Genomic DNA, 26,828 nt, shown 5'->3' on the forward strand with positions numbered 1-26,828 from the left:
CGGGGGGTGAGAATCGTGATAACGAGGTATGTGCTGAGGGAAAAAAAAAACACCGGCATTCTGTCGGTAGGATGGCTCGACTCCATGTAATGTCAGAAATTTTTTGGAGGGTGAACCTCCACTTTAAGGCTGGGTTCACACTATTGTGAATTGGATGCAGCTTTCCCCAGCATCCAATTTGCATGTCAGGAGATTGTGGTCGACTCTCTATGGAGTCAGATCACACATCTTCAAAGCGGCTCCAGAGCGAATGAAACGCACAGGAGTCATGTGCGTCTTCTGCTTCATTTGAGGTCTGAATTCAGCCAAAAAATCTGAAATGGTGAACAGGGACGCACCGGACCCCTGCTGTGAGCCGCTCAGTGCAGCAGTGTGAACCCAGCCTTAAAAAGGGGTTGTAAAGTTACAATTTATTTCTCTAAATAGCTTCCTCTACCTTAGTGCAGTCCTCCTTCACTTACATCATCCTTCCATTTTGCTTTTAAATGTCCTTATTTCTTCTGAGAAATCCTCACTTCCTGTTCTTCTGTCTGTAACTCCACACAGTAATGTGAGGCTTTCTCCCTGGTGTGAAGTGTCGTGCTCGCCCCATCCCTTGGACTACAGGAGAATCACTAACACACAGCTCCTTTCTCTATCTGCAACGTAGAGAGCGCCCTGACTCTCCTGTAGTACAAGGTAGGGGGCGAGCACAGCACTCCACACCAGGGAGAAAGCCTTGCATTACTGTGTGGAGTTACAGACAGAAGAACAGGAAGTGAGGATTTCTCAGAAGAAATAAGGACATTTAAAAGCAAAATGGAAGGATGAGTTAAGTGAAGGAGGACTGCACTAAGCTAAAGGAAGCTATTTAGGGGGAAAAAAATGTAACCCCCAACCTGCACATGCCAATCTAATTGTGGAATATCCTGTAGATTTAACAACAATTACACTATATGGCCTAAAGTTTGCAGACTTCTTATAATCACACCTTTTTTAAACTTGTTGGACATCTCATTTCAAAACCAAAATACAGTAAAACCTTGGTTTGAGAGTAACTTGGTTTGAGAACGTTTTGCAAGACAAGCTAACATTTTTAATAAATGTTGACTTGATATACAAGCAATGTCTTAATATAAGAGTAGCGTCATGTCACAACTGGGTATAAAAGAGCAGAGAGGAGCCTCTAAGTGTAGCAATATGGTTACATTTAATGAAGGTACAACATTTAGCAACTTATTCCTACACTTAGAGGCGCCTCTCTTCTCTTTAATACTCTGTAGCTCTTGCTGGATTTTGCTTCTAATCCCCTTGTGGAGGCTTCCATTTGTGGATGGATATTTTCCACAACCTATCGCATTGCTATAATATTTTTATATGAACTATAAACTGAAGGACTTATGAATAAATGGTTGTGGAACGAATCATTTGAGTTTCCATTATTTCTTATGGGGAAATTCGCCCTGATATACAAGTGCTTTGGTTTACAAGCATGTTTCTGGAATGAATTATGCTCGCAATCCAAGGTTTTACTGTACTGAGATCAGATGATCCCAGGGAATTCTACAGTATAAAAAGACATTGGCCCGGATTCAGAGAGCAATTGCGCCTGCGTAACCATAGTTACGCAGCGCAACTGCTGACTTGCGCCGGCGTTACGAATGCTCCTGATTCAGGAACATCGTAATGCCGACTGCAGCCTAAAATCTGCATGGCATATTATGCCACGCATATTTTAGGCTGCATTCTTGCGATGGCCGCTAGGGGGCGCTCCCATTGTGCTCAGTGTATAGTATGCAAATTGCATACTAACACCGATTCACAATGTTGCGCGAGCCCTGCGTACGCAAGTTACGTCGTTTCCGTACGGCGTGTTTAGCGTAAGGCTGCCCCTTCTAATAGTAGGGGCAGCCAATGCTAAGGAATACCCGTCGTTCCCGCGTCGCCAAATTTGAATTTCACGTCATTTGCGTAAGTGATTCGTGAATGGCGCTGGACGCCATTCACGTTCACGTGAAAGTTTCCCGACGGAGCATGCGCTGTACGCTCGGCGCGGGAGCGCGCCTAATTTAAATGATTCCCGCCCCCTACGGGATCATTTAAATTGCGTGCTCTAGCGCTGGGCAATTTTGCCGGCGCGCCCGCGCAATTCACGGAGCTTCTGCTCCGTGAATCAAGGGCAGCAGAACAAATTTGCGGGGGCGCAGGGCAAAATCGTTGCCCTGCGCCTCCGCAAAAAAAGCACAAATCTCTTTGAATCTGGGCCATTGTCGATGGTTTTGCGCCTCCAGCCCTGTAGTAACAGCTTGGGAGAGGCCCATTTGTTCTAGCATTACTGTACATGTACACAAAGCCAGCTCCATAAAGACATATGATGTGGAGGAACTCCAGTGGCCTACACAGAACCCTGACCGTTAAGCAGAATTAAACCAAAAAATGTAATATATAGCAGCTTACCAATCATTAGATGTGAAAACTGCATTAGTTTTCTTTTCTAGTCTTTTTTTACCTCCGTTTTCACCTGGTGGTCTAGCCACATCTCCTGTATTAGAGTGCCTACACTCTGGATTTTAATACACTAACAAATTGAAAAACAAAATCCTGCTCACACCTTATAAGAAGTTACAGCAAAATGTTTTTTTTCCCCTTTTGGCATAAATGTATTACATGAATAAATCAAAGCTTATCATTGTAAGCACCCAAGTCAGTGGTATATGATTTGTCTCATCTCTGTAAACTGATACATCTGCAGGACAGCTTGGCCAGACGTAAGAAATCTAATGCAGCCATCAGATCTAGGAATTAGCAAGCTAACATTTAAGAAATGTTTTTTTTTTGGGGGTTAAAGGCTAGGTTCACATTGGTGCGAACACAGATATCGCATGGGATTCGCACTGCATTGCTGTGCAGATCGTATGCGATGCAAATTTAGCCACACAGACTGAATTCGCATTGCATTCGCACCAAATGCGATCCAATTCCTGTACCATTTGACAGTTCACACTGCGATTTGCAAACCGATCTGGAGGTGTCATTAACTTTCTATTGACACCCGCAGCGGTTTGCATATGGCAGTGTGAACAGCCTGCGAGTGAAATGCGATGCAGGAACCCGCACTGGAATCGCACTGGTTCGCGCATCGCATATGTGTGCCTAATACTGCTTTAAGTTGGATATAGTTATTCTTTGATTGTCTGAATAACCGAGACATTATTTTCTCCTACCTAACCTGACACCTGATAATATCTTTCAGCAATGATCAGCTACAACATCATAACTGGAGACATTTTGCCAAAAATATTTCAAAGAATCCCTGGAGGTAAGTACCTTCACAGCAGTATGCTCTCTGTATTTTACTTTTAAATAATGTCATCACTCTGTAGCAGTGGTGGCCGATCATAAGGGGCGCAGGGGCACCACCCCTCTAATCCATGTGCCCAGCTCCTAATCTCCATGCAGGGCGCTGGACCCATTGAAAACAATGGCCCAGATTCACAGAGAGCGGGCGCACATTACGCCGCCGTAGCACAAACCAATGTACGCCGCGCCGACGCAGCGCAGAGAGGCAAGCATGGAATTCAGGAAGCCAGTTCTCCCAACGCTGCGTCGGCGTGGCGTAGGTTTCGAAGGCGCAAGCTGGCGTAGGTGGAAGTGGGCGTGACCCCATGCAAATGATGGTCCGAGCGCCAGACAAGTACGTTTAACGAACTGCGCATGCGTCGTGACGTGGACGCATCCCCCTGCGCATGCTCACAACCACGTCGGAACAACTGCCTAATATACGCCGGATCACTGCCTACGCCATGAACGTAACCTACGCCCAGCCACACACACGTCCAACGTAAAATTGGCCGGCTTGTGTTCCCTGGTGCAGACCTTTGTATGTCTGCTGCTGGGTTAACCTCCTTTATGGGGCTTAACTTTACGCCGGACGTACAACTTGCGCGCACCTCTCGTAGCCTACGTTGGGCGCGCACAGGTTTGTGAATCGCCGTATTTCCCTCATTTGCATGTTTGAATGACTAATCAATGGGAGCGGCACCATGCTCCCAGCCTAAATGTACGCCCACTCTACGCCGTCGTAAGCAAGATACATCGGCGGGGTGTAGCCTGGTTTTAGGTCTTGCACACAGATACGACGGCGCACATTTGCACTTACGTCGGCGTAACTTGTTATACGTCGGCGTAAGTGCTTTGTGAATCCGGGCCAATTAGTTTTTTTAGCACATGATTAGAGCCTGAGGCTCTAATTGGCTTCAAAAAGGGTGGGCTCGGGGTGCAGAGCACTGCGCCCTGAGCCCACTCACTTGTGTGACATTAGCAAATTAATATTCGCTAATGTCTTTCTGCTTCTCCTCCCGGCCAATCAGGAAGTGGGTCCTGAGATCCGATTGTCCGGGAGGCCTAAGACCCAATTGGCCGAGGGTCCCCCGGGACTGGGGAGGAGATGCAGCAGGGGAGCCGTTAAAGCCGCGACCTGGATGGGGGAAGTGCTGGGCTGGCGGGCAATGGGCAAGCAAAGCTGTCATGGAAGAATCTGTCAGTGTGGCAGTTAATCCTGCTCTGCATTCATTTATTAATGGAAGCTGTTTCTGTAGTCTTTATGAATAAATTACTGTTATGAGTATAATAAATAAAAATTCTAAAACCAATTTCAGATCCTTATTTTAAAGTGTTACTAAACCCAGGACCCTGCATTCACTATATCTGGTCTCCCACAGTACATGAAAATGCAATGATTTTAGTAAATACAAACTGCTAAATACATTTTCTCATCAGCAGTATATAGCAGTCTTGCAACTTCTATCAGTGTCTGGTTAAGCTTGTAGGAGGAATTTTCATTCTCCTCTGACTGACCTATGAGGCTGCATGTCTCCCGACCCTCTGTTTGGACAGCTATGGTCTTGAGGTATAGGGATAAGGTGTATTATTTATCCTATCCCTCAGTACGGCAGGATCCAGCAGTGTTCTCTGTTACCAAAGCTTTCCTCATCCATCCTAAATGTGTAGATGGGGAAATTGGTTCAACCCACATGATCTAGCCAGATAGATACAAAAAGACTACCATATTTTCCGGCGTATAAGACGACCTTTTGCATGTAAACAAATGCCTCAAAACTTGGGGGTCGTCTTATACGCCGGTACCTGTCTGTCAGACGGCGGGCATCCATTATTCAAAAGCCACGCCTCCTCCTCAGGCTGTTCCGTGATAGGCGGAACACTCATTTTCCCAGCAGAGCCTCTGTTCAGTGTTCCGCCTATCACGGATGCCTTCTCATCCTCTGCCTCGGACGAGAGGACATCCGTGATAGGCGGAACACTGAACAGAGGCTCTGCTGGGAAAATTCGTGTTCCGCCTATCACGGAACAGCCTGAGGAGGAGGCGCGGCTTTTGAATAATGGATGCCCGCAGCCATACTCTGCAAACAGGAGAAGGTAGGGAGATCTAAGAGGCAGGCAATGGTACAGTGAGGTCGGCAATGGCTCAGTGAGGCATGTATATTGGCACAGTGAGGCATGTACATTGGCACAGTGAGGCATGTATATTGGCACAGTAAGGCATGTAATGCAATGGCACAGTGAGGCATGTATATTGGCACAGTGAGGCATGTAATGCAATGGCACAGTGAGGCATGTATATTGGCACAGTGAGGCATGTACATTGGCACAGTGAGGCATGTATATTGGCACAGTAAGGCATGTAATGCAATGGCACAGTGAGGCATGTATATTGGCACAGTGAGGCATGTACATTGGCACAGTGAGGCATGTATATTGGCACAGTGAGGCATGTAATGCAATGGCACAGTGAGGCATGTAATGCAATGGCACAGTGAGGCATGTAATGCAATGGTACAGTGAGGCATGTAATGCAATGGCACAGTGAGGCATGTAATGCAATGCAATGGCACAGTGAGATTTGAAAAAAGCTGAAAAAAGCCTGTTTCTGTCAGCGGTTGCTCCTGTCAGCTGTTGTTCTGACTACCCCTCAGCTTCCAGACATCCCCAAACCAACATTTTAGCTGGAAAATTAGGGGGTCGTCTTATATGCCGGCAAATATGGTATGCAGGACTGTCATCTACACTTAATATATAAGGCTGAGAAACAGGATAAATTGCAATGTTCCATTATAGGTGATCATAGCCTGCTCATAGGCAATCCAAATCTGCACGTTTTCTGTGTGTATATAGTTAAATTGGATAAAAAATAAATATATTATATTGATATCAATAACTAATAATCTGTTTTGTGTTATTTTGAATGACAATCTTTTATCTGTCTTTTTCCAGTATCTCCAGAGAGCATACTTGCTGATCGTCGTTTGGCTATCCTGGGGACAACAGCAGTGGTTACTCTTCCCATAGCGCTGTACCGCAACATGCAAAGACTAGGGAAGGTATTAGATTGAATTAAAAATAACGAATGGTATTTTCCTGATGGTCACTGCACTTGTAGCAACCAAAAACTTTAGAAACAGGCAAGCCAAGGTTAAAGCTGGCCATTTTGGATGGATTTGACATGTAGACATTATGGGCCAGATTCAGAAAGACTGGCGTATTTTTAGGCAGGCGTAGCGCATGTCATATACGCTACGCCGCCGTAACTTAGAGAGGCGAGTACCGTATTCAGAAAGAACTTGCGCCCTAAGTTACGGCGGCGTAGCGTAAATGGGCCGGCGTAAGCCCGCCTAATTCAAATTATCAAGGCAGTGGGCGTGTTGTATTACAATGAGCCGTGACCCCATGTAAATGAGGGGCCGAACGAACGGCGCATGCGCGCGCATGCTCAGAATCACGTCGCAAATACTCCCTAAGATACGTTGGCTCAATGCTTTGGCGACGTGAACGTAACCTACGCCCATCCCCATTCACGTACGACTTACGCAAACAACGTAAAATACGACGCTGTTCCGACGTTTCCGACGTCTATACCTTAACATGACTTACCCCTGCTTTTTGAGGGGTAAACTTACGCCGGACATACGCCTTACGTAAACGGCGTAGCTAAATCCGACGGGCGCAAGTACGTTTCTGAATCAGCGTATCTAGCTCATTTGCATATTCTACGCGTAAACCTACGGAAGCGCCTCTAGCGGCCAGCGTAAATATGCACCCAAGAAACGACGGCGTAAGAGACTTACGTCAGTCGTATCTTGGACAAATTCTGGCGTATCTGATTCTTTGAATCAGGCGCATAGATACAACGCCTCACATTCGGACTTACGATGGCGTATCTGGAGATAATAATGGCTGGCTGGAAGACATGACCTTAGATCACCCCCCAGATCTCTCTGATAACAGCCAAATCTGTTGACTGTTATTAGATATAAGCTTCTTGGGGGCTCACGTATACAAAATGGGATTCCATGCAATCTTTTTTGCATTTTTCAATTTAACCACTTCAGCCCCGGAAGAATTGGCTGCTGAATGACCAGGCTATTTTTTGCGATTCGGCACTGCATCACTTTACCTGACAATTGCGCGGTCGTGCGACATGGTACCCAAGTAAAATTGACGTCTTTTTTTCCCACAAATAGAGCTTTCTTTGGTGGTATTTGATCACCTCTGTGGTTTTTATTTCTTGCGCTATAAACAAAAAAAAAAAACAATATTTTTTACTTTTTGCTATACCAAAAAATCTATTTCTTCAGTTTAGGCCGATATGTATTCTTCTATATATTTTTGGCAAAAAATATCGCAATAAGCGTATATTGATTGGTTTGTGCGAAAGTTATAGCATCTACAAAACAGGGGATATTTTTTATTAATAATTTTTTTTTTTTACTAGTAATGGCGGTGATCTGCGATTTTTATCGTGACTGCGACATTGACCCTACGGGTCAAAGATGGCAAAAAACAGAGGTTATCACTCTCCATTAGCCTATCCAAAAACAAAAAAACAATTGTCTTTGGTTACAATTTAAACTGGAAAAAAACATGAACACTTTATGACAGAAAAAGGCTAAATAGAAAAAAAAATAATAACAACACTAATGCCGCGTGCACACGGTCGTTTTATGTGATGAAAAAAAATGACGTTTTTAAAAACGTCACTTTAACCACTTGACAACTGGGCACTTAAACACCCTTAATAACCAGACCAATTTTCAGCTTTTGGTGCTCTCACGTTTTGAATGACAATAACTCAGTCATACAACACTGTAACCAAATGAAATTTTTGTCCTTTTTTTCCCACAAATAGAGCTTTCTTTTGGTGGTATTTGATCACCTCTGCGTTTTTTTTTTTCCCCGCTATTAATGAAAAAAGAACGAAAATTTTGTAAAAAAATGAATTTTTCTTCATTTCTATCATATCATTTTGTAAAAAAGTAATTTTCCTCATACATTTGGCCTAAAATGCATACTGCTACATATTTTTGGTAAAAAAAAAAAAAAAAATTTGGATATTATTTAGTCTGGGTGAAAGTTATAGGGTCTACAAGCTTTGGTACCAATTTCTGAAAATTGAACAATTTGATCACACCTGAAGTACTGACAGCTTCTCTCATTTCTTGAGACCCTAACAAGCCAATAAAGTACAAATACCCCCCAAATGACCCCTTTTTGGAAAGTAGACATTCCAAGGTAGTTAGTAAGAGTCATAGTTAGTTTTTTGAAGTTGCCATTTTTTCCCACAATTCTTTGCAAAATTAAGATTTTTTTTTTTTTTTTTTTTTTCATACCAATATTGTCATTATAACAGGTTATTTCTCTCACATGGCATGTATATTCCACAAATGACACCCCAAAATATATTCTGCTGCTCCTCCTGAGTATGGCGATACCACATGTGTGAGACTTTTACACAGCGTGGCCACATACAGAGGCCCAACACCGAAGTAGCAACTTCAAGCATTCTAGGAGCATAAATTACACATCTAATCTCTCAACCACCTATTACACTTTTGAAGGCCCTGGAGCACCAGGACAATGGAAACGCCCACAAAGTGACCCCATTTTGGAAAGCTAACACCCCAACGTATAATCTATGAGGCATAATGAGTCTTTTGAACAGTTCATTTTTTTGCAGATGTTTTTGGAAAATGTGGAAAAAAAATGAAAACGCATTTTTTTTACACAAAGTTGTCCATTTATAGGATATTTCCAACACATAGCATGTACATAGCAAAAATTACACCCCAAAATATATTCTGCTGCTCCTCCTGAGTATGGCGATACCACATGTGTGAGACTTTTACACAGCGTGGCCACATACAGAGGCCCAACACCGAAGTAGCAACTTCAAGCATTCTAGGAGCATAAATTACACATCTAATCTCTCAACCACCTATTACACTTTTGAAGGCCCTGGAGCACCAGGACAATGGAAACGCCCACAAAGTGACCCCATTTTGGAAAGCTAACACCCCAACGTATAATCTATGAGGCATAATGAGTCTTTTGAACAGTTCATTTTTTTGCAGATGTTTTTGGAAAATGTGGAAAAAAAATGAAAACGCATTTTTTTTACACAAAGTTGTCCATTTATAGGATATTTCCAACACATAGCATGTACATAGCAAAAATTACACCCCAAAATATATTCTGCTGCTCCTCCTGAGTATGGCGATACCACATGTGTGAGACTTTTACACAGCGTGGCCACATACAGAGGCCCAACACCGAAGTAGCAACTTCAAGCATTCTAGGAGCATAAATTACACATCTAATCTCTCAACCACCTATTACACTTTTGAAGGCCCTGGAGCACCAGGACAATGGAAACGCCCACAAAGTGACCCCATTTTGGAAAGCTAACACCCCAACGTATAATCTATGAGGCATAATGAGTCTTTTGAACAGTTCATTTTTTTGCAGATGTTTTTGGAAAATGTGGAAAAAAAATGAAAACGCATTTTTTTTACACAAAGTTGTCCATTTATAGGATATTTCCAACACATAGCATGTACATAGCAAAAATTACACCCCAAAATGTATTCTGCTGCTCCTCCTGAGTATGGCGATACCACATGTGTGAGACTTTTACACAGCGTGGCCACATACAGAGGCCCAACACCGAAGTAGCAACTTCAAGCATTCTAGGAGCATAAATTACACATCTAATCTCTCAACCACCTATTACACTTTTGAAGGCCCTGGAGCACCAGGACAATGGAAACGCCCACAAAGTGACCCCATTTTGGAAAGCTAACACCCCAACGTATAATCTATGAGGCATAATGAGTCTTTTGAACAGTTCATTTTTTTGCAGATGTTTTTGGAAAATGTGGAAAAAAAATGAAAACGCATTTTTTTTACACAAAGTTGTCCATTTATAGGATATTTCCAACACATAGCATGTACATAGCAAAAATTACACCCCAAAATATATTCTGCTGCTTCTCCTGAGTATGGCGATACCACATGTGTGAGACTTTTACACAGCCTGGCCACATAGAGACCCAACATCCAAGAAGCACCATCAGGTGTTGTAGGGACACAAATTACACATCCAATTTCCTTACAATCTATCACATTTTTGAAGGCCCTTCATATTTCTAACACAGCATGTACATACCAAGAATTACACCCTAAAATACATTCTGCTGAGTAATGGGTACAAAAAAAAAGGATTACCTGTGTTTTTAGTAGTGCAATTGTCCACAGGAGGAGAGCCCTGATCCAGGCAGCAGGCAGGAACGTGGTCAGCGACAATGAATGGAATTGTCCAGGCAGCAATATTGTTCATAGTCGGTACATAGCCAGCAGTGCCAAAATATTGGTCCTGGTAGTAAGGCCAGGAAAGAATGGGGACAGGGGTAGAGGCTTCTCCCACCCAAATCTCTTTGAAGCCTCCGGGCAACCAGACCCTAATCTGGGAATGAGAAAACTAAAAAATTAGTTTTTTCATCCAGAAAAACAATTCTGGAGCCCCTCACATGTGTGAGACTCCTGTGTTCCCACTAGCATAGCAGGGTAAAAGATCAATCCAAGGGGCAGGCAAAAAACGTGGTCAAACAGTCCAGGGTCAATTCCAGAGCAGGCAGATGTAGGTACAGTTTAGGGTTAGGCAAAAGAGTGGTCGTATAACAAGCCAGGGTCAGTTCCAGAGAAAGCAGAGGTATTTTTAGCATTAGGCAAAATCGTGGTCGTATAAAACAGTCCAGGGTCGGAGAAGGCAGAGGTAGGTACAGTGCAGTGGCATAAGGGGTGTGGAGGAAAATGACAGGGAATTTGAATTTTGTTTATCTAATAATTTTCAATAGTGTGGTAACGGCGGAAACATGCACCTAAACAGAGGCCTGGTTGGGAGGGACAATCGGGACAATAAACTGTTGTGTCTCTTCTGACTCCTCCTCTGGCGCACACCCGACATTTCTTCTGACGGGCTGCACCTGTTCGACGGGGGGGGATTTTGTCAGGAAAGTGCCGTTCGTGAAGTCTGCTCACGCAATCAGTGCGAAGAATGTCTGGTGGCATTTCAGGGAACAAAAGGGCGGTGATAACGTCTTCTTGGTAGAGTAGATATGGAACGGGATTCTGTGTTGCTTTTTTGTAGATAACATAAGAGTTATAGAAGGCCAAACTGAAAAAGTAAATGGACACTTTTTTATACCAGTGACGGGATTTTCGGGAGGGAAGATAGGGTTCAATCATCTGGTCATTGAAGTCTACGCCACCCATAAATAAATTGTAGTCGTAGACACAAGATGGTTTCTGCACTGGGCCGCTTCTTTTGGGGACTTCCACGTAGGTGTCATTGTGGATGGTGGTGAGCATGTGGACATCTCGTCTGTCCCTCCACTTGACAGCCAATAGCTCCTGGTTCCGTAAAGACGTCGTCTCTCCTCGTCTCAGCTTCTGATTCACCAATTTTTGGGGGAAGCCCTTTCTGTTTATTCTCACTGTGCCACATGCTGGGGTGTCTCTCCGGTAAAGATTTCTAAACAGGGGCAAGCTAGTATAAAAATTGTCCACGTAAAGGTGGTATCCTTTTCCAAGTAGTGGATAGATGAGCTCCCAGACGACTTTTCCACTTGTTCCGATGTATTCGGGGCATTCGGGGGGATGTAGTTGGGAGTCCTTCCCTTCGTAAACAATGAAGGAGTAGATGTACCCCGTGTCTCGGTCACACAGTTTGTACATCTTCACCCCATATCGGGCCCTTTTGCTTGGGATGAATTGTTTAAAGCCCAGCCTGCCGTGGAATTTTACAAGGGACTCATCTATTGAAATATTTTGTTGAGGGGTATATAACTGGGGGAATTTTTCAGAAAAAAAATTTAGAAGTGGCCGAATTTTAAATAATTTGTCAAAGGCAGGGTCATTTCGGGGAGGGCACTGGGTGTTGTCATTATAGTGGAGGAACCGTAGAATCATGAAGTATCGGGATCTGGGCATACGGGATGAGAAGACGGGCATGTGGTGGATGGCTTTGGTAGACCAATAGGCGTACCCTTTGTTTTTTTTTGAGAGACCCATATTGAAGGTCAGGCCTAAGAATATTTTAAACTCCTCTACGGTCAGGTCTCTCCAATGAAAGGGGCGGGCATAGCTGGAATCGGGGTTGCTTAGAATAAATTGCTGAGCGTAGAGATTGCACTGGGCCACAATAGATGACAATAATTCGTCTGTAAAAACTAAATGAAAAAAATCAATCGTGTCAAAATTATCGGTGTTCACCTGTACACCTGGTTGGGCGGTGAAAGGGGGGATACTTGATGCTCCAGAATTCGAAGGCAGCCACAGGGGGTTTTGAAGGCCATAGGGAAGGCTGGCATGGCCCCTATCCCTTTGGGGCAGAGAGGACACCCTACTGGTGCCTGACCTTTGTTGCACTGCTTGCGGGGTGGACGGCACTGCTTGCGGGGTGGACGGCACTGCTTGCGGGGTGGACGGCACTGCTTGCGGGGTGGACGGCACTGCTTGCGGGGTGGACGGCACTGCTTGCGAGGTGGACGGCACTGCTCGCGAGGTGGACGGCACTGCTTGCGAGGTGGACGGCACTGCACTAGTAGTAGGCTGCTCCACGCCAGAACGCCTTCTTTTAACGGGCACAGGTTCCTCCTCTGAATCAGTATCAGACCCGCTTCCTGTTACGGGCTCATAGGCCGAATCGGAATCGGACAGAGACTCCTCACAGCTGTCATCAGACGCCCATAGTTTCTGGAAGGCCTGCTCGGTGGTAAAAAAATTTTTTGCCATACTGGTGGCTAGTGAGGCTGGACTGCAGAACACTGGTGGGCACTAGTGGCACTGCAGTGGCGCAGGTGTAACTGATGGGCAAATGTGGCACTGGTGTGGCTCTGGTTGCACTGCTGTGGCTCTGGGGTCACTGATTAGCAGGCGGCACTGGTGGGCACAGGCGTCACTGCAGTGGTGCAGGTGGAACTGGTGTGGCACTGGTGGGGCACAGATGGCACTGGTGGGGCACAGATGGCACTGGTGGGGCGCAGATGGCACTGGTGGGGCGCAGATGGCACTGGTGGGGCGCAGATGAGCACTGGTGGGGCGCAGATGAGCACTGGTGGGGCGCAGATGAGCACTGGTGGGGTGCAGATGAGCACTGGTGGGGTGCAGATGAGCACTGGTGGGGTGCAGATGAGCACTGGTGGGGTGCAGATGAGCACTGGTGGGCACAGGTGGCACTGATGGGCACAGGTGGCACTGATGGGCACAGGCGGCACTGATGTGGCTCAGATGACACTGGTGTGGCACTGGTGTGGCTCAGATGACACTGGTGCGGCACTGGTTTGGTACAGGCGGCACTGGTTTGGTACAGGCGGCACTGGTGTGGCACAGGTGGCACTGATGGGCACAGGCGGCACTGATGGGCACAGGCGGCACTGATGGGAACAGGCGGCACTGATGTGGCAAAGATGACACTGGTGTGGCACTGGTGTGGCTCAGATGACACTGGTGCGGCACTGGTTTGGTACAGGCGGCACTGGTTTGGTACAGGCGGCACTGGTGTGGCACAGGTGGCACTGATGGGCACAGGCGGCACTGATGGGCACAGGTGGCACTGATGGGCACAGGCGGCACTGATGTGGTTCAGATGACACTGGTGTGGCTCAGATGACACTGGTGCGGCACTGGTTTGGTACAGGCGGCACTGGTGTGGCACAGGCGGCACTGGTGTGGCACAGGCGGCACTGGTGTGGCACAGGCGGCACTGGTGTGGCACAGGCGGCACTCGTGGGCACAGGCGGCACTCGTGGGCACAGGCGGCACTCGTGGGCACAGGCGGCACTCGTGGGCACAGGCGGCACTTGTGGGCACTTATGGGCACAGGTGGCACTTATGGGCACAGGTGGCACTTATGGGCACAGGTGGCAGTGTTGTGGCACTGATGTGGCAGTGTTTTTACTTTTACTTTTTACTTTTGTGGCACTGGTGTTCACTGGTGTAGGACAGGTGGCACTGTTGGGGCACTTGTGGGGCACAGGTGGCACAGATGGCACTAGTGGGGCACAGATGGCACTAGTGGGGCACAGATGGCACTGCCTGGGGCACAGATGGCACTTCCTGGGGGACAGATGGCACTTCCTAGGGGACAGATGGCACTGCTGGGGCACTGCTGGGGCACTGCTGGGCACTGCTGGGCACTGCTGGGCACTGCTGGGGACTGCTGGGGATTGCTGGGCACTTACTATTGATTTGAAAAATCTCTCTCCTCTCCTCTCACGCTGCAACGGTGTGAGGAGAGGAGAGAGATGACCTGCATCTGACCCAGCCGCAGGGTTTGTTTACAAATGTGATCGCGCCGTCATTGGACGGCGCGATCACGTGGTAAGGAGCCGCGTCCATTGGCTCCTTACCGCGAGTGCTGTTGCTGCGGGTCCCGTAGACCCGGCGAGCACCGGCGATCGCGTGTGCGCGCCCGCTCGGGCGCGCACAAAGCAGTCTCTGGGAGGACGTACATTGACGCCCTCCTAGAGTACAGTAACCGCTCTGTAGCCGTATTTTGGCTATAGGGCGGTTACCAACTGGTTAATTGACCGTGTGTGGCGGAAAACGTCGTTTTATGTCTTCTAAAAAACGACCAAAAAAGATTGAAGCATGCTTCAATTTTATGTGTCGTTTTTCAAAACGTCATTTTTTACTTCACAGAAATTGACCGTGTGTAGCAAAAACGTCGTTTAAAACACCGGTTTTTCACCCGCGCATGCCCAGAAGCTACTTATGAAGCGAGCTTCAATGGAAAAACGTGGTGGAACGTAACCTCGCTTTGCTAGAACATTGTGAGAAAAACGATGGTGTGTAGGCAACTTCGTCTTTGAAAATTGAAGTTTCAAAAACGTTGTTTTTTACTTCACAGAAAATGTCGTTTTTTTTCATCACATAAAGTGATGGTGTGTACGGGGCATTACAATCAAGCTTTCTTTACCTATTCAGGATGAATCAAAAGACTCCCTTTTTACAGGGAAATCCTTTTCTCCAATTCTATTGTTTTAGGTCATGTTCTTCATAATAACTAATTTCTCTTTGCTGTAGGTGTCATTGATATCTTTTCTTTTAACGGTTGTGGTCCTCCTGATGGTGATTATCCGGGCATCTTCCATGACAATAGTAATGTAAGTACTGTGTAATAAATCTGTAAACAATTGAAATACATACATTTATCCATATTAACAAAAAACTGTTTTAAAAGCTTATCGGCACAGTGAGGTATATACGGTTGGAGATGGAAGAATTATGCCGTGTACACACGATCGGTCAAACCGATGAGAACGGTCTGATGGACTGTTTTCATCGGACCAAACCGATCGTGTGTAGGCCCCATCGGTTATTTATCCATAGGTTAAAAAAAATCAATCTTGTTTTAAATTTAACCGATGGATACCTAACCGATAGAAAAAAAAACTATCGTTTGTAGTGGCAGTTTCCTATGTCGAAGGTGGTTTGCCAGTTTACGTATATACTGTACATTAGAGGCTATTAAAAAAAAAAAAAGAGCTGTTATGCCCTGTACACATGATCGGAATTTCAGATGGGATAAAATCCAATGGAATTTTTAGTCGGAATTCCGTTCAAGCTTACACACTGTCAGACCAAATTTAGACCGTCCAAAACACAGTGACATAAAACACTACAACAAGTCGGGAAAAATGAAGTTCAATGCTTCCGAGCATGCGTCGACTTGATTCTGAGCATGCATGAAGAAAACTAGGGTTGGGACTTTAAATGAGGCGTATGAAAAACACACGCCTCCATCCCTATTGGATACAAAAAAAAAATAATTAGTCTTTACATGCCTCCATTGAGGAGACTTCAAAAGTTTAGTTAGGACTGCAGATCGCAGAGAGCCTTGGCGCGGGCTCTGCAGCTTACTCATGTACTTGCAAATGCGTGCAACCAATCTCTGCTTTTAACATATACAGTAAGACAGTTGAATTTGGCTTGCTGTTTGGGTGGTATGTATGAGCCTGGTTATAAACGTTTACTATTTTACTTATACTACTGTTTGTTTAAAAACGCATCTCATTTAAAGTCCCAAAAAAAACCTTTTTTTGTATTTGATTCTGAGCATGCATGCTTTTTTCTCCTTCCGAGTTCCACACAGACGATCGGAATTTCCGATAGGATTTTTTCCATCGGAAAAAAACCCAACATGTTCTATTTCTAAACTACGACGGAAAAAAAGTCAGATGGGGCCCACACACAGTCGGAATATCCGATGAAAAAATCTGTCTGACTTTTTTCATCGGAAATTCCAATTGTGTGTACAGGGCATTAGGAGTGTTCCTGTTGCCATGACAATCCCTCTTCCTAAGAGTTATAACTTCACATATAAAAATAACACTTTTGGAACTATTTTTTTTTTTTATCTCAAGGACATTTATGAAATACATATTGAATGTGAGGGAAAAACAATGAAAATGATTCTAGTAATATTTTATTCAAAATGCAGGTGAGTGAGGCCAGTGGCCTACGGCACATCTGGAAATATTTCTGTTTTCCTACTGCCGGGTTGTAACATGGGAAAACAACAGCTAACGATAAGTTCAGTCCTAGCAGGTTACGTAATGGGCTATAATTGCCAATATGATCAGGCCACATGTCAGGTCACAATAGCCCACTTCTATGAACGAAGCAGGAATTATGAATGGAGGACAAGCAAATGATTGAAAGGTCTGCCCTCTCCATTCAAAGATAATGTTTCATTCATAAATGCTGTAGTATGGCTTCTATGGATGGAGGGGGTGAGTGGAAAGCTGGGACACAATCGCGCTCTCTAAATTAGTGTCGGTGACAGAATCTCAGTTCTTTTAACTAGAGGGGTGTCTTCAGCAGAGGAAGATTCCTTTTGAACTAGAATTCAGAAGCACAAGGGACACATCACACTAAACGTAAGAAATGTCTCTTGTGCTTATTTTGTATTTTTTAGGTAAACGTAAAATTTGCAGTGGGTTACATTGAAAGATGATAGTTGATACAACAGGTAATGGTGTAACCATGGAGTGTAGGACTGGTTGTATTTGTGCAGATTTTTTGGCAGATTTTTTGGGGGGTTGTTTTGTCTTTATTTTTGGTTTAAAAATGAGCACCTAACTTTTCTCATTAAAGTGGTTGTATAGGGACATTTTTTACTTTTACCTACAGGTAAGCCTATAATAAGGCTTACCTATAGGGCCGAAGGCCCGGTAGACGCCGGATCTTGCTGGAAAGAAGTGCGCAGGAGTGACGACATAGTGGCTCCAGCCGCTCACAGCGCTGGAGCCGTGATACCCGGAAGATACGCCAAATTTCCCTCTGCGTGGACCGGCAGAGATACCGACGCCTCGTTCTAAGGTAAGCATTTCATAATGAGCTAGTATGTGGTGCATTAGTATTAGCTAGTGCTCATTATGCCTTTTTGCCTTACAGGTGGGAAAAAAAATATGCACATATACGTTCTAAGCTTTCGGGGGTTATACCGGGATGATGCCCGCAGCTGCAGGCATCAACCCGGTATATCTTTTTAGAGCGAGGTGATCGGCTTTCCGGTGATAACAACTGGCTAAAAGCCACTCAGTTGTTATCCCGGAGGAGCGGGAGGGGAAATGGCTCCCCCCCCGCCGCCTCCCGCGCTCTTACTGGGCCTCCCGTTCCACCGGGAGACCCGATCAACGATGCGCCACCTCCGGTGCTGAGAGAGAGACTGGCATTAAGCCGTAAATAGCTTCCTGCCAGTCTCCTGAATGTAAACACGGAAGCAACGTCACAACGTCACTTCCGGTTTACTCGGCTGCGAATGGCGCGGATTTAAAAAAAATATACAGTATTCAGAATCACCGTTTTCAGCGATCTGAATACTTTGAAGTGTAAAGGAGGGATCGGGGGTCTTTTAGACCCCAATCCCTCCATAAAGTGTACCTGTCACCACCTATTACTGTCACAAGGGATGTTTATATTCCTTGTGACAGCAAAAAAAGTAATCCTTTTTTAAAAAAAAAACATAATATAATAATGTCAAAATAAATAAAAGAAATACGATTTTTTTAAAGTGCCCCCGTCCCGCGAGTTCGCGCAGCAAAGAAAGCGCATACGGAAGTCGTGCCCGCATATGTAAACGGTGTTCAAATCACACATGTGAGGTATCGCCATGATCGTTAGAGCGAGAGCATTAATTCTAGCACTAGACCTCCTCTGTAACTCTAACCTGGTAGCCGTAAAAAAAAAAAAAATTAAAGCGTTGCCTATGGAGATTTTTACTTACCATCATTTGTCGCCATTCCACGAATGCGTGCAATTATAAAGCGTGACATGTTTGGTATCGATTTACTTGGTATAACATCATCTTTCACATTATACAAAAAAATTGGGCTAACTTTACGGTTTCGTTTTTTTTTTTAATTGATGAAAGTGTTTTTTTTACCAAAAAGTTGCGTTTATAACATTGCTGCACAAATACCGTGTGACATAAAATATTGCAACAATCGCCATTTTATTCTTTAGATTCTCTGCTAAAAATATATATATAATATTTGGGGGTTCTAATTTTCTAGCAAAAAATATGGATTTTAACTTGTAAACACCAAATGTCAGAAATAGGCTTAGTCATGAAAGGGTTAAGGATGCTCCTATATATTCCCCTTTCTTAGGGCTCTTTCCCACGTCCTTTCAGTTTTTGTGTCCGCTCCGTCGGCTCAGCGGGGATCCCCGCTGAGCTCTCGGCGGATAGGGCGGTCCCCGCACACTGTGCAGGGACCGCCCTGTCTCAGCTCCGCTCTGCCCTATGGGGAACCGGATGCAGACGGACCGTCTGTCCGTCTGCATCAGTTCCGTTCCGCCGGACGGAAGAAAAATAGGGTTTTCTTCCGTCCGAAAACCGGATCCCGACGGACGCGGACGCTAGCGGATGCTCCATCCGCTAACGGACGCGTTCCCATAGGGATTCATTACAATGTAATGAACGGACAGGCGGAGCGGACGTGTGAAAGAGCCCTTAGGGGTTTATTTACTAAAATTGGAGAGTGCAAAATCTGGCGCAGCTGTGCATGGTAGCCAATTAGCTTCGAAAGTCAGCTTGTTCAATTAAAGGGGTTGTAAAGGTTAATTTTTTATTTTCTAAATGGGTTCCTTTAAGCTAGTGCATTGTTGGTTCACTTACCTTTTCCTTCCATTTCCCTTCTAAATTTTTTTTTTCTTTGTCTGAATTTCTCACTTCCTGTTTCTCCTCAGTAAACTTGCCCCCATCATCCGAGCCGTTCTGGCTGGGGGTTAGTCAACCAGAACAGCTTACTGAGGAGGAACAGGAAGTGAGAAACTCAGACAAAGAAAACAAAGAAAAAAAACATTTAGAAGGGAAATCGAAGGAAAAGGTAAGTGAACCAACAATGCACTAGCTTAAAGGAACCGATTTAGAAAATAAAAAACAAACCTTTACAACCTCTTTTAAGCTTTAAAAAAAAAAAAAATGAAAGCGAATTGGTTTCTATGCAAAGCTGCGCCACATTTTGCATTCTTCGGTTTTAGTAAACCAACCACTTAGTGTATAAGTGAAATTACATTACAAACTTCTATGGTAGCTGCTCTCCGTATTCCAAGGAGTGATGAAGCACATACCACCACTTTCTGGAATGCAAACTGCGAGTATAGGATTGAAAGAAATCAATGCCCACTTCATCACAAAATGAGGCACAACCTATTGGTGAGGGCACTTGGCACCAGAGATGCAATTCAGCAGCCTTATCCTACTTCAACAGTCCTAGGGACACCTGTACAACAGAAGAAGAGATGGTGCACTCTGTAGGGATGAGCTCCGGTGTGTTCGCACACTCCACATGCAGAGCCCGCACAGCACTGCGCTAATCACAGACAGGGAGACATTGGGGGTTATTTACAAAAGACAAATCCACTTTGCACTACAAGTGCAAACTACGGCCCGGATTCAGAAAGGACTTACAACGGCGTATCTCCAGATACGCCGTCGTAAGTCCAAATGTGCGCCTTCGTTTCTATGCGCTTATTTAGGAACTGAGATACGCCTGAATTTTGCAAGATACGACCGACGTAAGTCTCTTGGGTGCATATTTACGCTGGCCGCAAGGGGTGCTTCCGTAGTTTTACGTGTCGAATATGCAAATGACATAGATACGCCAATTCACGAACGTACTTGCGCCCGTCGAATTTAGATACGCCGTTTACGTAAGTTTACCCCTCATAAAGCAGGGGTAAGTCATGTTAAGGTATGGACGTCGGAACAGCGTCGTATTTTACGTCGTTTGCGTAAGTCGTACGTGAATGGGGCTGGGCGTAAGTTACGTTCACGTCGAAAGCATTGAGCCGACGTATCTTAGGGAGTATTTGCGACGTGATTCTGAGCATGCACGCGCATGCGCTGTTCGATCGGCCATGCATTTACATGGGGTCACGCTTCATTACAATGCAACACGCCCACTGCCTTGCTACTTTGAATTACGCGGGCTTACGCCGGCCCATTTACGCTATGCCAACGTAACTTTGGGAGCAAGTGCTTTCTGAATACAGTACTTGCCTCTCAATGTTACGTCGGCGTAGCGCATATGAGATGTGCTACGCCCGCTCAAAGATACGACAATGTATCTGAATCGTGGCCTACAAGTGCAAAGTGCACTTGAAATTGCACTGAAAGTGCACTTGGAAGTGCAGTCGCTGTAAATCTGAGGGGCAGATCTGAAATGAGGGGAAGCTCTGCTGATTGTATTATCCAATCATGTGCAAGCTAAAATGCTGTTTATTATTTTCCTTGCATGTCCCCCTCGGATCTACAGCGACTGAACTTCCAAGTGCACTTTGCATTTGTAGTTTGCACTTGTAGTGCAAAGTGGATTTGCCTTACCAAGGATGTATTGTACATTTAAGGTGGCAGAAGGAAGAAATGGCGTTCAAATTGCGCTTTCTCTATGCTAGAAGAATAGATTATTTTTTATTAACTTTATTTTATAACTAAACAAAGGAATTGCCTCATTCTTTATGTCAGTTATTTTGAAGCTTGTTAAAAATTGTAAAAAAAAAAAAGAAATGGCACCAGCATTCCAAAAATGCTATAAACAGCCCTCCGATATAATTATATCCTCAACAATGTGCTATTAACGTTTTTGGCAAACCTGCTTTACAGGCAGCCAGAATTCACTCTACTGAAGTCAGAGCAGTACAAAGATGAATTCGGATTGGCTTGTCTGAATTATTGTTCTAAAAAGTTAGCGCATCAAAATAAAACCTCTACCAAATAAGGTTTGTGATGTTGGCGTGTTTATAGCTTATTATTTTTATTCCTAATAGATATTGTGTATTTTTGTTGTTTTGCCAGCAGAGGGCAACATCTGCCAGTTTTATGTCTATATACCGGTAACTTTCCAGCACAATAATGGATGCTTGTACAGCTTTCTATTTCGAAATTCATAAATACCACAAAAATGTTAAAACTAACACAAACAGAAAACATACTTACAAACGAATGCCAGACTGTACAGCTAATGGCTAATTATGCAGCAGTTATTATTAGGGAATGGTTTTATACATTCAATTATATCATTTAGTATCTCGCTCCCTTTTAAACTTTGGACAGAAAATGTTGTCACATTGCTGAGCGGAGGATATTGACTTAATTGAAGCTGAAAGGCAGATCTAAAATACACAAATTAATGTAGCTGTGAATTAATCAAATACATAATTAAATTACTATTTTACATGCAAAGTACTTGAATTTGACTGTATTAGAGCCTTCCCTGGCACTGATGAAGAGGGTTCACCATTGAAACACGTCAGCCATTTTGGACGCCGTGGATTTTATTAGACTTCAAGACAGTTGGTCCCATTTGCAGTGTGAAACCACCCTAACTCTGTGCTCCATTTTGCCTCCAGGACCCCTCTTTCCCTCCCCTAAAGGTCCCCAGTGTGCTTTTCTGCTTTTTTTAATTGTTAATGCCCACCATTTCCTAAAAGGCCAGTCACATGAAGCCACAGGGTTCTCCTCGGTTCCTTTCTGGGCTGGGCAGTCCTTTTTAGTGCACAGTACACTGTGAATGAAGGGTGCCAGGGTGGTGCCCTTTCAGGGGATGGGGCCATGACATGCAGTATTCATGGTAGAGTAGGGTGACCACGTGTCCCGGATTGCCCTGGACAGTCCCGCATTTTGCAGGTCTGTCCCAGGCACATTCATTCCAGAACAATACAGTGTCCCGGAATGAAACTGACACAGCCACCCCCCAGGCCAATCTGATTCCCCCAAAAAAGGCTGCCACATCACCGCTTTACTCAATGACAGTACTTGTCCTATCCGAGAATGGCTGGAGGAGCACAAACCCCCCCCTGCTTGTGATTGGAGAAATCGTAAATCCCGCCTCTTGTGTCCAATCACTGTGCTGTGATTCGTTACAGCACAAGCTGATTTTTGGGAAGGGGTGTCCCTGAATGGTAGTTTGGAAATGTGGTCACCCTAGGTAGAGTCTCTCGTTTTCCAGATTGAATGATGCTGGGCATCATTCAACCTGGAAGACTGAGGACATCCAGTGGCTAAAAAGAGGTACTATAGGAACATCCCTGAATTGAAGGTTGGTATTGCAGCTTAACCACTTAAGCCCCCGGACCAATATGCTGTCTAAAGACCCAAGGGATTTTTACAGTTCGGGACTGCATCGCTTTAACAGACAATTGCGCGGTCGTGCGACGTGGCTCCCAAGTAAAATTGGCGTCCTTTTTTCCCCACAAATAGAGCTTTCTTTTGGTGGTATTTGATGACCTCTGCGGTTTTTATTTTTTGCGCTATAAACAAAAATAGAGCGACAATTTTGAAAAAAATTCAATATTTTTTACTTTTTGCTATAATAAATATCCCCCAAAAACATATTTAAAAAAAAAAAATTCCCTCAGTTTAGGCCGATACGTATTCTTCTACCTATTTTTGGTAAAAAAAATCGCAATAATCGTTTATCGGTTGGTTTGCGCAAAATTTATAGCGTTTACAAAATAGGGGATAGTTTTATTGCATTTTTTTTTTTTTTTTTACTACAAATGGCGGCGATCAGCGATTTTTTTCGTGACTGCGACATTATGGCGGACAATTTTGACACATTTTTGGGACCATTGTCATTTTCACAGCAAAAAATGCATTTAAATTGCATTCTTTATTGTGAAAATGACAGTTGCAGTTTGGGAGTTAAACACAGGGGGCGCTGTAACATTTAGTGTTCACTTAGTGTGTGTGTTTACTACTGTAGGGGGGTGTGGCTGTAGGACTGACATCATCGATCGAGTCTCCCCTATAAAAGGGATCACTCGATCGATGCGCCGCCATAGTGAAGCACGGGGAAGCCGTGTTTACACACGGCTCTCCCCGTTCTTCAGGTCCGGGGAGCGATCGCGACGGAGCGGCTAAAAACAAATAGCCGCACCGTCGTCCCGGATCGCTCCCCGAGGCTTACCGACCGCCGCATGTAGTGGGGGGGGGGGGTCCCGATCAGACCCCCCACCCACGTCGAGCAGAGCACGTACAGGTACGTTGATTCGCCTGTCCGTGCCATTCTGCTGACGTATATCTACATGAGGAGGTCGGCAAGTGGTTAAGATTCTTTATCTATTTCCAACTGGGGACATTTAAAGTTTGAAGTTGGATTTTACAACCCAAACTGTCTCACATGGGAAAAACTAAAATCTAGTTAGGTGTTTTTTCCCCTGATTGTCACCATAAACACACAAAGACACACAAACACAATTGGGTCTATGCATACACATCTCAGTACTGAATATAAAAAAACATACTGCATTTCTACTGTATCATTGTTATGTAAGTTACAGCTGAAGGACTGGTCTGTCTCTCCATATCTGACATTTTCCTCTAAATTGCAGTCACAGCAGTCAGCTGACATAATAGCTGTGTAAACAAATGCAGCAAAAGCAAATAATTTACTAACTGTGGGAAAAAACTGTCCCTGCGAATGGGGGCTTGGGAATCCAAGAGCAGAATGTGTGGTTTGTGTGGGATGACAGAGGGAAATTTAAGGACGCGAGCGATAGGAAATGATTGTCTTGCGGGCTGTTTTCCTTTATAATTCCCATAAAAATCCTCTCTAATGAAACCATTTGAAGGAAGAAAGGCCAGAGATGATGATTAGAGGCCTAAATACATTATTACTGGACTTCTGATTGTTTACTTAAAGGGGTTGTAAAGGTTCTTTTTTTATTTTCTAAATAGGTTCCTTTAAGCTAGTGCATTGTTGGTTCACTTACCTTTTCCTTCCATTTCCTTTCTAAATGTTTTTTTTCTGTCTGAATTTCTCACTTACTGTTCCTCCTCAGTAAGCTTTCCACCATCATCCGAGCGGTGGAAAGTCAGTCAGAACAGCTTACTGAACACCTTACTGAGGAGGAACAGGAAGTGAGAAATTCAGACAAAGAAAACAAAGAAAAAAACATTTAGAAGGAAAATCGAAGGAAAAGGTAAGTGAACCAACAATGCACTAGCTTATAGGAACCTATTTAGAAAATAAAACATGAACCTTTACAACCCCTTTAAGAGAACAAATCATGCAATATTCAACCACCCCCGGGCAGCCTATTGAGTGTAAAATATGTGCAGTGCTTAGCTACTGTTGCCAGTAGTGTATTTCGGTTTACGTAAATCAGTGCCGGCCCAAGACATTGTGCTGCCTGGTACCAGGAATGAAATGCTGCCCCCCCCCCCAACAAAAAAAGAGTGGGAGCAGCCAGGTGGAGGGGAGGAGCCAGGGTGGGAGCAGCCAGGTGGAGGGTAGGACAGAGTGGGAGCAGCCAGGTGGAGTGGAGGACAGAGTGGGAGCAGCCAGGTGGAGTGGAGGACAGGGTAGGAGCAGCCAGGTGGAGGGGAGGACAGAGTGGAAGCAGCCAGGAGGAGTGGAGGACAGGGTAGGAGCACCCAGGTGGAGGGGAGGACAGAGTGGGAGCAGCCAGGTAGAGGGGAGGACAGGGTAGGAGCAGCCAGGGGGATTGGAGGACAGAGTGGGAGCAGCCAGGTGGAGGGGAGGACAGAGTGGGCGCAGCCAGGTGGGGAGGACAGAGTGTGCTCAGCCAGGTGGGGAGGACAGAGTGGAAGCAGCCAGGTGGGGAGGACAGAGTGGAAGCAGCCAGGTGGGGAGGACAGAGTGTGCTCAGCCAGGTGGGGAGGACAGAGTGTGCTCAGCCAGGTGGGGAGGACAGAGTGGAAGCAGCCAGGTGGGGAGGACAGAGTGGAAGCAGCCAGGTGGGAAGGACAGGGTGGGAGCAGCCAGGTGGGAAGAGGCAGGTGGGGAGGACAGAGTGGGAAGAGCCAGGTGGGGAAGACAGAGTGGGAGCAGCCAGGTGGGGAGGACAGAGTGGGAGCAGCCAGGTGGAGGGGAGGACAGGGTAGGAGCGGCCAGGTTAGGGAGGACAGAGTGGGAGTGGAAGAAGCCAGTAATAAAGTTCTGTATCTCTATGGAACCCTGCATTCCTGCCCCCCCCTCCCTCGAGTTAAGTTCTTACCTTGCCTAGTAAAATCACTGGCACTTTCTCTCTGGCTCCCTCCACCCGACAGCCTCATGGTTTCTCTTCTCAAGTTCTCACAGTCCTCCTCTCTCCCCTCCTCCCGCTCGGCATGTGGGGGGCTGCGTCATGGGCCCGCTGGTATCAGGGACTATATGTCCCATAATCCTCTCTTGTTAGTTTCCCAGCTGCTCGGCTCAAGGAGGAGAAGGAGGGGTGGAAATCCCCCGCAGCTGCGGCTCTGCCTGTGTCCCTCGACTCCCTTCACAGAGCCTGTCAGCAACGGCTGATGGGGGGGTCGGCATCAGCACAGCCTGTTTACCATTTTTTTTCTCGGGGGGCCATTGACCAGTTGCCGCCTCCCCCCCTGGATCCGCCCCTGGCTCAGCTCACACTGTCATAGGCAGCTCTCTTCAGACACTTCCTTCCCTCACACTGGCGATGGAATAGATGGGCGGAGCAATTGATTGGTGCGGAGGCAGAGCACTCTGAATGTTGGGGCGGCCACGGCCTCTGACATCACCACTGGTTGCTAGGCGCCGGGCGGCAAGCTATTCTAGCAACCAGTGCAGGAGGCAGCGCACCGCCGACCAGCATCGGCTCTGCTCTACTCTTGCTTACTGGTCCAGGATGCCTCCCCTCTTAAATGCCGCCTGGCACCATGGTCCCATCGGGTCCCATGGTAGGGCCTGCCCTGACGTAAATTTTACTATCCATAGGTGATGCTTTAAAAGCCTATACAGGTTACCACAGATTTACACAGGAGGTCTGGTGCTAGAATTACTGCCCATGATCTGATGGGGGCAATTAAATTTTCTTTTTATTATTAATTATTTTTATTTATTTTTTACTGTTGCTATATATATTTTTTTAAAATCACTTTTATTGCTGTCATAAGGAACATACCTTATGACAGCAATAGGCACGTGACAGGTACTCTTTATGAAGAGATATGGGGTCTATAA

At 45.4% G+C, this 26,828-nt stretch overlaps 1 protein-coding gene across 1 annotated transcript in view; it reads left to right on the forward strand.

Moving 5' to 3' along the window:
- SLC38A11 (solute carrier family 38 member 11) overlaps positions 1 to 26,828 on the forward strand; it is a 66,275-nt gene that overhangs the window by 20,525 nt on the left and 18,922 nt on the right. Inside the window, exons 5-7 of the mRNA XM_040355624.1 lie at positions 3,233 to 3,298; positions 6,271 to 6,377; positions 15,418 to 15,497. Of these exons, the coding sequence (XP_040211558.1) occupies positions 3,233 to 3,298; positions 6,271 to 6,377; positions 15,418 to 15,497 (253 nt within the window). The remainder of the gene's footprint in view (positions 1 to 3,232; positions 3,299 to 6,270; positions 6,378 to 15,417; positions 15,498 to 26,828) is intronic.

The sequence above is a fragment of the Rana temporaria genome, chromosome 6, assembly GCF_905171775.1.
Source record: "Rana temporaria chromosome 6, aRanTem1.1, whole genome shotgun sequence".
NCBI lineage: Eukaryota > Metazoa > Chordata > Amphibia > Anura > Ranidae > Rana > Rana temporaria.